At 41.3% G+C, this 15592-nt stretch overlaps 1 protein-coding gene across 13 annotated transcripts in view; it reads left to right on the forward strand.

Annotated features, from left to right (window-relative positions):
* Window positions 1-15592, forward strand: part of Ppfibp2 (PTPRF interacting protein, binding protein 2 (liprin beta 2)) — a 149755-nt gene that overhangs the window by 95900 nt on the left and 38263 nt on the right. For 11 of the 13 annotated variants that reach the window (XM_013511943.1, XM_013511945.1, XM_013511946.1 and 8 more), the window contains one exon: window positions 7250-7381. In XM_013511943.1, coding sequence (XP_013367397.1) covers window positions 7250-7381 — 132 coding nt within the window. Of the gene's footprint in view, window positions 1-2460; window positions 2546-3425; window positions 3618-7249; window positions 7382-15592 lie in introns of those variants that run through there. The other 2 variants (XM_013511953.1, XM_013511951.1) reach the window with 2 other exon arrangements.

Here is a 15592-nt window from a genome sequence, read left to right on the forward strand (position 1 = left end):
ATGAGGGGTTCAAACCAAGGCAACAACAGAATCTCTGGGAAAGGTCCCTGGGTTAGTTGGTATATTAGAGGCCATGGTGGTTTTTTCAAAGGTGACCTACATGGGCTCTCTGGAGTCTACCCAGTTCCTGTAAAAATGAGGTCCTCTGCCTATGATCCCTGACCCCTCTACAGAGGATACTGATGTCAAGGGAGAAGCTGGTAATACTCAGAGGATCCGAGTTTCTGCACAGAGCTGGCAGCTACATGGAGCACTTTCCAGATACTAGCCGTTTACAGATATAGGCAGCATAAAGATCAGAAACAATGTTCAGTGTTAAACAAACGGAAGCTAGAATGAGGGAGAGGAGGATCTTTGGAGGGGAAGAAAGAGTACAAACTTCCCTTTCTTTGTGAGGACAACAGCCTGCTCTGGGAAACCCTAGACAACACAGACTGTGTTTCAGCTTCCCACCTGGTCCAGAGCTTCCAAGGTTAGGTGACTTTGGGGTTCCGGCTGCCTTTTAGGGGAAGTGTATGGAGTGACAAGTGTGGGTGGTTGGGAGTCACTGGACATGAGCTTCTGTAGATTGACTACTGGCTGTTGATCTGGGAACATCAATACACCAAATTTTCTTACTTATAGACAATGAGGATGACAACATGGACTTTATTACTCCACTTTCCTACCTGCGAGAGTTGTAAAATTATTCCAGTTGCATTTAAAACAGATTGTCCACATGGCCGTTGTAAGTCAGTACACTGATTAGGAGGTTGTGTGGCCTGAAGCAGAGGCCTAGTGCCTAGCTGATAACTTCTCAAAGGGAACATTAAACAGAACCATGGCACATGAGCCAGCAGGGACACAGATCTGCGGAGACAAGACACTGAGTCATGATGGAAAAAACAGGCGTTTCCCAAATATTCCCCAAAACGCCCTCTGGGAGATTTATGAGGCACAAATAACTAGTTTCTTCAAGCTTATTTGATGCTGAGTCTCTAGATCACAGTGAGGAGGAACCTTCCCTGTTACTGGGTCAGCGAGGTGGTTTGGTTAGTGGGACCGAGTGTGGATCTCACCCAAGTTCACTGTGACCGCCCCTTCTCTGCGCAGTTACTCAGGAACTAGGCTCCTCAGTGAGGCCCAGGCCTTTTACTTCAAAGGGCAAAGGGACATATTTTTCCTTTTATGTCTTTTCATGGGCCGTTCTTTCATTTTGGTTTCGGATTGCCAGTCTGACTGCAGTTCTCTGTCGTTGGTCGTATTCCAACACTTAAAAATGGAGGTAATCACTTCAAGATGTGGCTCTTTAAGGAAGAGACTATGTTGAAAGGCAAATTCTTTTTATCAGCTCCAGGCAGAAACTGAGCTTTAGAGAAAGGAAATGGTGGGTTGCTCTGAGATGTAAACTTTCTTTCATCTATCAGAAAGGAGATGTTTGTCCTTCTGGAAGAGGATAGTAGCGGTAGTGAAGGGAGAAGTGTAAGTGATAATTTCTTCCACTGTTTTCTTTCTGAATCTTCATTACCCAGTTTCATGGCCCTCGACAGTAAGGGAAAAAAAACTTTTCTATACCCCTTGCCTCCTCCTCCCTGCCCTCTGTTCTTTAAAATATGAGCAACCTTGAAACAATTAGGAGCAGAAAATGGTGCTTGTGAAGCCTCTGTTCCTTAGCCTCAGCCCCCTGCTTCCCCACAGCCACCTGGTAGCTGCAAGACTCCAAGAGATCCCCAGCAGGACCCTACCCTGACCTCAGAATGCCTGAGCAGGTGGCAGGCATTGCCTGGCAAGGAAGTTGGTGCTTCAGACAAGCAGGCTGGATCCAGAGCCGACTCTTGTCTTGGGCATGTGAGCTGGGGGCCCATGAATGTTTTCTTTAAAGGGTAGAAAGAATCAAGGCAAAGCAAAGGAGATGGAGAGGAAAAAAACTGTCAGGAAAACCTGAACCCAGGAAGATGCAGTAGGAAAGAGTAACTTATACCAAGTCAGTGGAATAGAGTTGGTTAACAGACAAGAAGGGTAAGTTGCATCTGAAAGTTGAACATTGACTCCTAGAAGCTATTTCTGTACTCTACGTGGTAGAAGAAGAAGCCAGGTTGAATGCGGACAGCATGTTGAGGAGTAACAGGAGGAAGAGGCACTAGGGATAGATTATTCCGAAAGAGTGTGGTTGTGAAGCGGGGAGAGAAAGAACAAAGGGAGCACACACACACACACACACACAGAGCATGCGCCTGTCCACAGAGGATATGGGAGTTGATGGTGGTAACTTGAAGGGCAGACAAGGTCAAGAAAGAAGTCTCTTTAGAATGTCAGAAATTTGATCATGTTTATAGCCTGAGGAATGAAAGGTGATGGTAAGGGAGATTAAATGCCTGTCAGAACAGATGATTGATGATCCTACCCTAAACTAACACCGATCTGGGTGGGAACTTCCTCAAAGGCAGTACAGAGGTGAGGGGGAGGCAGGGCTGTGTGCATGGGAGTTATTCTGAGTTACCAGCTAAGGGAGAAATAAGACCAGAATTCAGAGGACAAAGCCAAAGGCTCCTGCTTACCTGTGAAGGTAACTTTAATATTCATTGAATTGTGCGAGGATGCCTGAAGAGTGCAGAGACAGAAATAGCCAGGGATAGGAAGGTCAGTCAACTGGGGCCACTTAGGAACAAGTTCTATCCTTTGCTGTATGCTTTTTATGTGCATTTGGGAAGCTAGCTTGCCCAGGGGACAGTTCTTAAAAGAGAAAAAATTGAACAGAGATTATGGCAGTATGCAGTGTGGCAGATTTGCCTTGGAAAAGGACTCTACGCTGGCTTTCTCTAAAATAGAGATTTAAGAGATATGAATGAGATGATTTTGGAAGACTTTGAAATAGAGCTTAAGTTGAATACATGATCTATTGGATTTTTATCTTTTCAGTAAATATTAGGAGAGGTTATTTGAGGAGAAAATGAGGCCATTGTGGGTTTTAGAAAAGATTTGGAACAATCCCTGAAGGGAATCAGCCAGTGGTAAATACAAGTTTTGCAGGGCGGTATTGGAAGATCAGCTGTAATCAGATAGTGTGAATTTGTATCAAAATCAGTTGGTATCATTAGATGTCTCATTAGCAATTCTCAGGCTATATATAGGGAGTGGAAACCTAAACAAAAGACTATGAGATTTATCTGAATTGGGCTCTTTAGACAAATGCATATCAGATCTGGGGGCTGAGTGAACAATTTTTTGGTACAGATAGACATACAATTGAAATGACTAACCTCAGGTATGGGGTAGATAGTGAGACAGCTATTGCTTAGAAAAGGTGATAAACCAGCAAAACAGGGAGTTATTAAGTAACTAGCAGCCAGGGAAGAAGAAATTTGAGGTTGAGTGAGCAAGTGGGGCAGTTGCAAGGTCAGAAGGTTGTGGCCAGAGGAAAAAATTTCAGAGCTGAAGATCTTAGAACAGAACAAACATATTCTGGGTAAAGATAACGAGCCAAGTTGCGGCCGTGCAGCTGAGAAGCTGAAAGGACGTGGAAGCAAAGCCTGTGCGAGCTGAAATCAGCGTGAAGCTGGAGGTTCATGGGCGGATACTGAACCGTGAAGTCATTAACAAAGATGCTGAAGCTACTGAGGAGACGGAAAGCACCTGAAGTACGTAGAAAAGCAATTGATGAAAAGACAGGTGCCTCAAGGGAAGCGGGAGGCAGTCTTGTTCTAGATATTTGGGGAGATTGTGATATAACTAAATAGCACTCGCTGCCTTAGAGCAGAGGGTAGACTTGGATGATCAGTGGGGACAAAAGTGGTCAGAGAGCTGTCAGGAAGAAGGGAGAGAGGTATTCTGCAAGTTGTGTTGTTGGGAGCAAAGTGTTCCCCAGTTCCCATGACTGGACAGAGTGGGTCACACTGTGCACAGTCCAGGAGTCTGTTTATGTTGGAAGTAGAAGGAGCAATAAGGATGTAGGATATTTAATCCCTATTACATTATGCATTTTAGTAATTCCAGTACATAGTAGTATCGAGGAGCCTTGCTGGGTCTGGACTTTGGGAAGTGGAGCTGGATTGAAAGAAGCTTTTGAAGGCTAACTCTTGAGTTCGTGGACTAGGACAGTAACTGTTAATGACAAGCACGAGGGGAGATGATCATGAATGGTAGAAGCACATGCTGATTGTTATAAGCTGGGCAAGAGTAAGTAAAAGCTGTATTTTTAGTGAACTGTAATAAATTAATCAAGCTCAGGTTTCTAATTAAAACTTTAGTGTGTCTAACTGGAATGTCTACTTGGACTGTTAGCGTGACCAATCCAAACACTGGCGTGACTAATGGAAACAGCTATTGGAACCAATTACAATATTGTCCTCATCACTTGGAACATTGGAATGACCAATTACAACCTGGTAGTTAAAACAGCAAGAGGGATTTTTCACAGTAGTAGAAATAGAATAGACTCATAGTTTTCAAGAACGATGCATTCTGAGGTTTTTCTCAATTCCACCCAAGCAATATCTTGAATGCTAATCTGTAAACTGCGTGAGTATTATCCTAAGACACTCAAGTTGTCAACGGGGGCTGTGTTTTTACTGGCCACATGCCTTGGTGCTGGAACATATATGAATGAATTCTCATAGAGGAATTTTTTTCTTAGAATTCAGTACTGTAATATACATTATAGTTCATTTCTAGCTGTTCACAATACTTTATGGTATGGTTTTCTACTATGGTTTTCTACTTGTAATTCTGATTTCAACCTCTTTCCCTACCTGCTTTAACTTTTGTGATTTATTTTTTAACTGGGAGTATCTATTTTGCAAATTGCCTTAAATCATTTTTTGAACAAGGCAATTAGAGATACAGAGAATGAGGTGGGGGGAGAGAATATAGAAGAGACTAAAATAGGTTATGTTAGGGGAGGATTGTATCTTAAATTTTTAAATTCTCAAGGCCAAGAGAACTGGTCGTTTCTGTGTGCCTTAACCCCTAGGGATGAACTGGGCCCTGATCTGGAAGAACATTTCCTGGGCTCAGTGAATACTGATTACCTTTTAAAAACATATATTTTTTACAATTTCCCCTTAAAGTTCATGGAAGCTTTTTCTCATTTGGGAAACAGTCTGGTACTTTGGACAAAACGGAGTTCTGGAGTCAGGCATCGTGGTTTGAAAATTAACTCTGTTCATGATTAGCATGTGTCCTTGGCCGAAAGCTCTGTTTACCCTCTTCAGGCCTGTTTCCTCGTCTGCAGAATCAGGACACTAATATTACCACCAAACCCCCGGGAGCGTTTATTAAGAAGATAATATATGTAAAAGCACCCAGGAGTGTCTGAAGCCAAGGAGGCAATCAACAAATCCAAGTTCTCTCTTATATTGGACACACTCATCTGCCTCACTCCTTAGGGCCAAGTGGCCCACAGTCCTGGCGGTATGGTACTGCTGCCTCTGTCCTGTCAGCCGGCATCTAGCCTGCTGGCTCAGGAAGGGCCATCCTCCTCTGCCCAGCTTCAGGAAGGTTATGTGCCAAGGAGCTGAGCTTCTGGATACCTGTCATTTCAGATTAACCCATACACAGCTAGCTGGTAGCCCACTTTTCTGAGATACTGATGACCTTTGGCCTGGATAATCACGTATTACAAATCAAACTCTCTGTCCCATGTGGTTTGATTCAGGATCTGAGGACAATTGTAAATTAATGAAATTAGAGCTGTTGAGTCAGAATGTTGAGGTCACTATTCTGGTACCACGGATGTGTTGCCCAAGAAAACAGAAAATGTTCAGGCAATGGCAGGATATTGTTTGTTTTACATCTGTTCCTTTGGTCTTGTTGCTGGCCTTGTTGCCATGTACATTTTCCTTGCTCTAGGATTTTGGCCATCACGTGACGTTGCCATTTACCACTGGAAAAACTGGTAAAGTTGCCCTGCACTTCAGGAAATGCTTCTGGTTTTTGAGGTCCTTTGTAATTCTCTCGCTTATGTTTAATAAGTATATATATTTATGATGGATTTGGTGTCAAGGGCCTGAAGTATCTGGTTATAGTTAGCCACTGTCATAGTATTGGCAGGACTAGTAATAACCTTTGGTCTTCTTCTCATTTCTGTCCCACAGTGACCAAATTGTAGTTTTGGTACAGCCCAAGAAAAAGCCAGCTCACATACTAAGACTTACATATAATTGACCCAGTAAATACTCACTGAATACCCACTGCATATTCTAACACCCTTTCACTGTAATGAGGTGAATTATAGTGCTGAAGACTGGGCTAGGCGCTGATTTTGCCCAAGATGTCCTCTAGAAGTTCTGGCTTTAAGAAATATATTGTTAATATAAGTTTTTGTTTGTTCTAGTAGAGAAGACCTGCTACTTTGCCTTAAAAATAGCAGTGGAGAAAGAAAGTTGGTTTTTCAAAAGGGTCTTCATTTATGTTTCTCTGTTTGGAAGTAATAAGTCATGGTTTCTATGGGGAAACATGATTTTGAAAAATGTAGGTCACATTGTCCTTCAAAGCATAATGGATGGTGCCAGTGATACAGCTCAGCGGCATAGCACCTGCCTAGCAAGTACAAGGTCCTGAGTTCAATTCCTAGTTCTAAAAAAAAAACCAGGATGTGCAAGCACCGTATTGTCTCACTAGTGTAAAACCTGGAAGAGTTAATAAAAACTCAGAGGTATAATAGACATTGTGAAATGATAGGAAAATGCTCAGGGGTAAAGGGCAACTGGGATGTGGGAAAAGAGAAGGGAAAGAAGGAGAAATTTTGTATGTATGTATATACAGGATAGTTAACATAGTTGATCTACTGTCTTCTATTTCTTTGCTGAAAGAAACTGTTAATGGGCCCTTGATTGATCCATACTGCATGTCTCTATTTTTTTTCATGAGAAACCACTTTGACCATAACAATATGTAATACAAGCATTGTTAATTTCCTACAACTTTGTTTGTAACTCTGTATTGTCTGTACTGTTCTTTTGCCATTTTGTGGAAGGTTGTCTGTCTGTTAATGTTTTCCTCCTTTTATTTTTAAAATTAAAAAATTAAAAAATTTAAAAAAATAAAGCGGGAAAAGCACACTGCGTGATGATGTCAAGGGCTGTGTTATCCCCACATGACCCAGTGAGAACCCAGGCCCATCTCAGATGGACCCGTGGCTCATATGCAGTGGTCTCAGTTCTGAGTTATGCAAAACATAACCTTCGATATGGCCTTATGTGCTATAGGTGTAGCTAGAGCTGCCCTTGTTGCTGTAGTGTTTTGTGATTTTGAAATCTGTTTTTGCTTGCAGGAGCTGCTAAGTCGCACATCTCTTGAAACCCAGAAGCTTGATCTGATGACTGAAGTATCTGAGCTGAAGCTCAAACTAGTTGGCATGGAGAAGGAGCAGAGAGAGCAAGAAGAAAAGCAGAAAAAAGCAGAGGTGAGTGTGATACTACTCCAAATGCTGGTGAGTGGAGAGGATTGTACTGTCCTAAGCTCAGACCTGGAGAGCTATCCTAATATGGCCTCAGGCCATCTGGTAACCCCATCCCTGGCAGCTACTGGGGGCCAGAACTGTGTATGCACTAGAGGCACAATGATCAGTTACCATCAAGTTATCGGGTTTAGCTGTGGCTGCAAATTTCAGCAATGCCCAAACCACTCAGTTTTGGCTCTAAAGCTTTCTCCTCCCTCAAACTGCCGACAAGGATGGAAGGGGAAGCAGTACTGAGGAGAGTATCTGACAGAACACGGAGAACACAAGATATCTTCTGTGAGAACCAAGGTTATGACAGTGTGCTGGGCTAGAGACACATTTCCAAAAGGCCAACATCACTATACCAAGGAGTTGAGATATTTTTTAACATGTATTTCACTGACTCACATGGAACCCTCACATTATGTGTTTCTTTTCTCTTGATGGGGTCATATATCCCATCTAAAAAAAATGTGTGTGTATGTGTCCGTGTGCATGTGTGTTATTGGGGTATTAGAACCCGAGGCCTTTATGCTGAGATACATCCTTTGGTCTTATTTTTTATTTTGAAAAGGGTCTCAGTGAGTCATTAAGTTGCTCAGGCTGGTCTCAAGCTTATGATCCTCCTGCCTCAGCCTCTCAGACTGCTGAGGTCTCATATAGGCATGTACACGCGACCACACCCAGCTTTGTTCTTTGTGCTCCAGAATCTATGGGCTAAAGCATGCTGGCCTCCTTTTGGGATAAATATTTAGAGAATTGTAGCCTCAGAGCTTCTTTATTTGAGAGATCGCAGCGAATTTAAACTTAGATAATCATCTTTGTGTTCCTCTACCTTCAAATTCTTCCGTTCAAGCCTGAGATATGAAAGAAGAGAGATTTTAGGTTTAGAAAAACCTTTGCTCATCTTCTGACCTATCTACTCAGTAGCTCTGGGAACTTAAACACGTTATTTAATCACTCTGAATGTCAGTTTCTTTATATATAAAATGGATGACATTGATCCACATGTCTGTGTTTGTTCTAGTACGATGATGTTTTTATCACTATTGTTTTGTAGTGTAGCTTGAAGTCTGGTATTACTATGTCACCTGCTTTGCTCTTGTTGCCTGAAATTACTTTTGCTATTTAGGGTCTCTTCTGGTTACATATCAATTTTAGGATTGTTTTATCTAGATCTAAAAAGTATGCTGTTGGTATTTTGATTGGGACTACACTGAATCAGTTTTGGAAGTATGGCTATTTTGACATAATTGGTTGTGCCTATCCAAGAGCAAGGGACATCTTTCCATTTCCTGACGTCTTCTTCAGTCTCCTTCTTCAGAGTACTGTAGTTTTCTTTGTAGAGATCTTTTACTTCTTTGGTTAGGTTAACTCCTAAGTATTTTATTTGTTTTGAAGTGACTGTGAATGGTGTTGTTTTCATAATTTCTTTCTCCTCCCATTCATTTTTGGTATACACAAATGCTAATGATTTTTGTGTATTTATCTGTGTTCTGCTATTTTGCTGAAACTGGTTATTATAAAAGTTTGTTGGTGGAGTTCTTTTGGTCTTCCATGTAGAGTATCATGTCATCTGCAAATAATGATAATTTGAGTTTTTCCTTTCCTATATATATTCTTTTTATATCTTTATTTTGCCTGGTTGCTCTGGCTAATATTTCATATACTATGCTGAATAACAGGGGTGACAGTGGACATCTTTGTCTTGTTCCTGATTTTAGGGGTAATGCTTTTAGTTTTTCCCCATTTAGTATGATAGTGGCAATTGGCTTGTCATAGATAGCTTTTATTATATTCAGATATTCCTTCTATACCTGTTTTCTTCAAGGATTTTATCATGAAAGTGTGTTGTATTTTGTTGAAAGCCTTTTCTGAGTCTATTGATATGATCATGTGGTTTTTGACCTTGCTCTTGTTTATATAATGTATTACACTGATAGACTTACATATGTTGAACCATCCTTGCATCTCTGGGATGAAACCTACTTGATTATATAATTTATCAGCTTTTTGATAATAGGCTTCATTTTATTTGCTAATGTCTTATTGAGGATTTTTGTCTCTTTGTTCATGAAAGAGATTGGCTTATAGTTCTTTTTTAGTTGAGTCTTTATCCAGTTTGGGGATGACATTGAAAGTGGTTCCCATAAATGAATTTTGGGGCACTCCACCTCTTTCAATTTCTTTGAATAGCTTGAGGATATTGGTGATAGAATATCCTTAAAGGTTTTGAGAAATTCGTCTGTGAATCCAGCAGGTCCTGGGCTTTTTTAAGTTAGTGGGTTCTTTATTACTGAGTCAGTTTCATTGCTTGTGATTAGATTGTTAAGTATACTTATGTCTTCTTGGGTTAGTTTTGATAGTTTGTATGTATCTAGGAATCTGTCCATTTCTTCAGAATTTGCTAATTTGTTGGAATATACTTTTTCAAAGTAGTTACTGTCTTTTGAATTTCAACAGTGTCTGTTGTCATTTCACCTTTATCATTTCTTTTGTTTTTTTTAAAATTGTTTCTTGGTACAACTTAGATTTACATAATGATCACATTCATCATAGGGAACTTGTACCTGTACATGATCTATCTTTGCTCCTTTTTTCTTTCCCATTCCCCTTCCCTGCCTTCAACCTTTCTTCCCCTCCCTATTTACAAAGCTTTGTTTCCATTTTCTCATTATTTTCTCACTTTTTTCTTTTCTCTTCTTTCCTTCCTCTCTTCCCCTCTTTCCTTTTGAACAGTTTCTTCCTATTTCATAATATCTATTACACATTTTGGTTCTTATTTACATTTTCAGTATCTCATACCAGAGAGACAATGTGATATTTACACATGTGTGTCTGATTTATGTCACTTAAGAGTATGATCTCAGGGTGCATCCATTTACCTAGAAATGTCTCAAGTTTATCCTTCTTCATGCTTGAGTAGTACTTCATTGTATAAAAAAAAAAAAAAAAGCACATCTTTTTGTCCATTCATTGATTGATGGGCATTTGGGTTGTTTTCAAGATTTAGCTATTACACACTGTGCTGCTATAGACACGAGTGTGCATATATTGCTATGGTATAATGCTTTTAATTCTTTTGGAAAGATACCAAGAAGAGGAATGGCTGGGTCATATGGAACCTCTAGTCCTAGTTTTTTGAGGAATCGCCACATTGATTTCCACAGTGGTTGTAGCAGTCTACACTCCCACCAACAGTGGAGAACGGTTCCTTTCTCCCCACAGCCTAAAGTGGAAAGATTCAACTCAAAGCCATTTAGAAAAGAAAAGGGAGGAAATAGAATTGTTAGGCTACACAAGTTGGTAACAAAGTTTAAAAGGGCAAGGTTTAAGAAGTCCAGTATAACTAGATCAAGATAATCGCACAGCGTCAGTCAATCTCTAGCAATTGGTCTTACTGTCTCCTTTGGTTCTATTTTAGCCTTATTCTCAGGAGGGCTTTCCTTCCTGGAGACAGAGATAGCCATCAATAGCTCTGGACTGATGTCCTGGCAGCCCCTGCAGATATAATCTTTTTCAAAGGTTCCAACAGAAGCACCAAGATTGCATCTCATGAGCCAAATTTGCGTTGGATGCCTGGTTCTGCATTGGTCACTCACTGTAAGGCCTCACAGGTGAGGGGTGTGAGAGAGCCAGTCCATCTGTGGAAAGATGCAGAATACAGAGCTGAGGTAACGCAGGCACTTTATGGGGACATCAGGAAACAATGAGAGCTCCCACTTCTGGAATCTGTGTCCTATAGCAAGTATTGGACTATTTTGTTTTCTTTTTCTATTTTTCCTTTTCTTCTTAAGGATTATTTTTACATCTGAGTTTTTCTGCTGTTATTTTCCCTCAGGTTGTTCATGCATGAGGCACCATGGACTGAGAGTCTGGCCTCTGTCCTACCAGATCACAGCCCTTCCCAGTTGCTAGTACAAATATTAGGTTTCCATGTGGAAGAACTCTGTGGGCTATTCAAACCTGTGATAAACAGTGAGCAGCCACATGACCTGAAGCGAATTCCTCATTCTTCTGATTGAACATACTCTCTGCTGGTGCGCCTGGAATCTCTCTGCCTCTATAGCTGTCTGGAGCACCAGGGCCTTAAGCCATGAGTGCTGCTTAAGCCACACTCTCGTCACATGATGGAAATGTTTATTTTGAGTGAGATATTTTGCTAACTCAGGTCAGCAGGGGTTGTAACTGTGTGTCTAAAGAGAATGCTGCTTCGCTTCCTATATTGCTGCTGCTTTTTTCCAGTGAATGTAGTTAGCGGAAGGGCTGATTGCTTGTGGTTTGGAAAAAGCCGGACCTTTTTTTTTTTCTTGTAACCAGATCTGAATTAAACTTCTTCAGTGTAGCTCAGGCTTTATCCTCAAATGCCATTTTATGCTGCAGTGAAATGAGGCTGCCGTTAACAAGGGCACTGCAGACGGCTCTTTCTGCTCTGGTCTGATCACACCCTAAGCCGGTGTCCTGCTGCCTTTGCAAGCTGTGGAGATGATTACTGGTGTCATCCCGTAAGACCTGAGAGCTCGAAAGTGCAGATGTGGGGATGGCCAGCACTGGTGGGGGTCCTGGCCCACATGTTGGTGAATACTGGGTGTTTGGTTTGCCTTCTCTCATTGGCCTTTTGCAATACTTCTGGGTCATTTCAGGGTACCCAAGACTGACTCAGTTAGATTTACTCCTGAAGATCAGTACTGCAGAAGAGTAATTGACATGGAAAGTAAGTACTAGAATCAGGGTGATGGGATGTGAAAGAAGGATCCAGAGGCAAGGGAAAACGTCTTTGTGGCACCTCTGTTCGAAGGCATGTTGATGAGAAGGATCTCAGAGAAGAGAGTCTGCCTTCCCTATGGACTAGAGGTCCAGGGTGTCTACAGCCAGATCCCATTGTGGATTCTGAGACAGTTGTCAGAATAGCCTGTTGAGACCCAGGGACCCAGGATGTGTTAGGAAGTGGAATTGTCCCAATTGTTGAGGGATATGCATGAGTAAAAAGCGAACTTGACAGACTTGCTAGGATTTCCTGGCAGAACATGAAATGACTTACAACACAGGTGGTGGTGCTGACAGTGCTTCTTTCTTCCTATGTTCTGGACTTTGGAAGGGAGGGATTCTGACTTCTGTGCTTGAGCTACCAGAATAATGGACTTCGGAATAGAATGAGGGCTGGGAACATTGTATTTGCTCAGAGATGGGCTACTTGATGAAGAGAGTTTTATTATTTTTGTTTTTATTTTATTACTTTGCTGTTTAAAAATTAGTATAGGTAATATATTCCTACAGTTCAAAAATCAAGAATTCAAAAGGATCAAGGGATAAGAACAAAGAGATTTTTTAGGAAAAGAGCCAATGTCCTTCCAAACCAACAACTGAGATAAAATAGCGGTTAGCCAGGACAACCAACCAGGCCCTACAATTCCCAATTACTAAGAGTCCAGATGATTCCCTGGTGTCCAAGGGAGTTTAACAGGGAGAGAAAGATCAGGAAGAGGGAGATTTAGAAGACAGATCATATAACCAGCTTTCCTACTAAAGATTCATAGGTCTACATTGTCAGAGTAGGACAAATTCTGGGGCAGGCTGGGACGGCCCCAGGCTGGGTGCCAAAATCTGTTGCTGCTTAGTGTGGGTCCTTTAGTAGAAATGGAAATTAAATCTAAAGCACAGATTTATAGGGAAAGAAAACTTTAATTGGAAAGTAAAAGGGAAGATAGGAAAGGACTCCAGCTTAAGGGGCTGGAGGGGACATACATACTCCGTTACAGGGTTACATAGTGAAAGTTCTATACTTGTCCTCCAGCTGGCAGGCAGGTGGTTTTATATCTCCAGGCACACTTGCCCTTATTTTGTACAAATGCGCACTATTCTAGACCTTTCTTTTTTTAAATATAGCAGTCTTAGAGTGCTTTTCATACCAAGTACAGGAAACAACAATAACAATAAAAACATCCTCATTTATATTTGTGTATAGGTTATATTATCCTCTGCATATTTCCCACTATCTATGTCCTAATATATTTAACTAGTTCTCTTTTGATAGATATAGAAGTTATTTTCAAAGTTTTGCTCTTATGCATAGTGCTGTAGTGGCTTGCCTTACATCTGTATGAGGTTCTTAAAGTGGAACTGATGAATCAAAGGTACCTGCACTTGAAATTTTGACATATTTCCAAATTGCACTCCATACACAGTAGAGGCTATATTCCCAGGTTGTACAACAGTGTTGTATTTAAGAGTGCCAGGACAGTATTAAACTGGGCATGAAGGAAGAAGAAGACTACGAATGAAGGAGAATTATGAACAAGTTTAACAGGTCGGAATGGGTGGGAAAGACTGATGATGGGAGGTGCCCAGTATTTTCACCTCGGAAAGAACCCTAAAAAACAACTTTGATGGCTGGCAAAGCAGGATTAATACACAAAGTTAGCAGAGATTACAACACAGAGCAGCCTCACAAATTACAGCTTCAAAAATGTCATCTGGTTTTCATGATGTGTAATCCAAGAATGGAACAATGTCAGCCCGTGAGAGAAGAACGGGCCTGGTAAGAGAGGGGATGGGCCAGCCCTGGCAATTAAAAAAAAATTAAGAAGTTGAATGGATAGATACATACCCGAAAACAGAACATGTGATTAGGGAGAACTAAGGGAGGGGACCCAGGAGTGTTGGAGTGTACCAGTGGGTCACATAAGCTGGGGAAGGAGAATGTACGCATCACTGATACACTGATTAAGAGAGAGAAGAGACAGTAATGGAGGGAGTGCAACAGCAACTATTTGGGTAACTCCTCTGAAAATCTCCAGCTAAACACTAAAGTATTTGGAAGTTTGCTTGTTTATTTTTTCTACTTACTTTTAGTCTACTTAGAGAGTAGAAGACAAAACTGGGAAAAGCACCATTATAGCTCCACTTTGAAGCAAAGGGAGGAAACTAATTTATGAAATAGAAGCAGTGGGTGTTTTGAGAGTAAGTGGCCATTCCTCTTTGGAGTTCATGAAATCGAGGGACAGGAAAACTAGTCGTAGGCAGAGGTGCACTTTGAAAGTTTAGATATAAAGAGGCTGGAGAGGCCTAGAAGAGAAGACAGCTCAATAGTACTGAGCTGCTGAGAAATAATGTAGCCCTGACCATGTCATCTCATAAATAATGCCAATAGAGAGGAAGGGCTTCTTAGTACCTTGAGAGAAACTAGGTTCCAAAGGGACTTGTACAAAAGAGAGAAAGGACATTTACTAAGAACAAGTAAAAGTGCACCTGCATCACCAGTATTGGAAAAGGAAAACCCCAAACAAAGCATAATGCTGAGTACAATAGAAAGCCTTTCTTTCTTTAAAAAGTGTGTTCTTTATAAGATCAAAGAAAGAATGCACTTGATTATTCCAGTGTGTCCACCAGGTGAAACAACTTAGGACAGCAGTCCAAAAACTGCAAGAATTATAAGAAATGAGAAAAATCAAATGAGTTTCTAGATAACTAGGAACAAACCTCCTGCTTCTTGATTTTGAAAATGGCAAAACCAAATGTTAGCTGGGTTCTCTAAAACCCGGTCTGTTGCACTTGAGATGAACCTGCTGGTTTGCAGGAAGTTGGAGGATAAGGTCCTGTCCATGTCCACTAGGAGTTCATCCCTCAGCTGCTTCATTATTTGGCTACAGTGTGTCTTACCACAGTAGACAGGGAGAGTACTTCAGTGAGGTGCTGCAAAAACATTGCTTGGGGTAGTCTTAAGAACAAGATGGGGAAATACAGGTAGAATGCTGAAACAGGCCTATGGACACCTGGATAAGGTTAGGGTCGTATATGAGTGTGGTGTGTGCCATACAGGCCACCTGTGCATGGGTGTTGATGTGTTTGGGTATATGCATGGGCGAGTTGGCATGGGTAGCATGGACATGTTGTGAAAAGGTGCTCTGTCTGTCTGTGTGACTCTGTAATACCTGTCTCTGTTGTCTCTTCTGTGTGAAGAGATGTTCTAGACACTGAACCTCCAGTGTTGACATGCAGGGATGGCCATTTAGTACGCCACAAAAGAGTTGTCAAGGGTTTGTACAAACTCTAAGAGAAGCCCATGCATGGGATAGGCCTTGGGAAAAATATTGTGTCTTTTGGTTCCTTTGCAGAGAGTAGCCGGCCATGGACAATGTGCTATCCTCTCCTGTTGTTTATCCCATCCAACTTCCT

This window comes from Chinchilla lanigera, unplaced genomic scaffold (assembly GCF_000276665.1).
Source record: "Chinchilla lanigera isolate Chin_1 unplaced genomic scaffold, ChiLan1.0 scaffold00013, whole genome shotgun sequence".
Taxonomy (NCBI): Eukaryota; Metazoa; Chordata; class Mammalia; order Rodentia; family Chinchillidae; genus Chinchilla; species Chinchilla lanigera.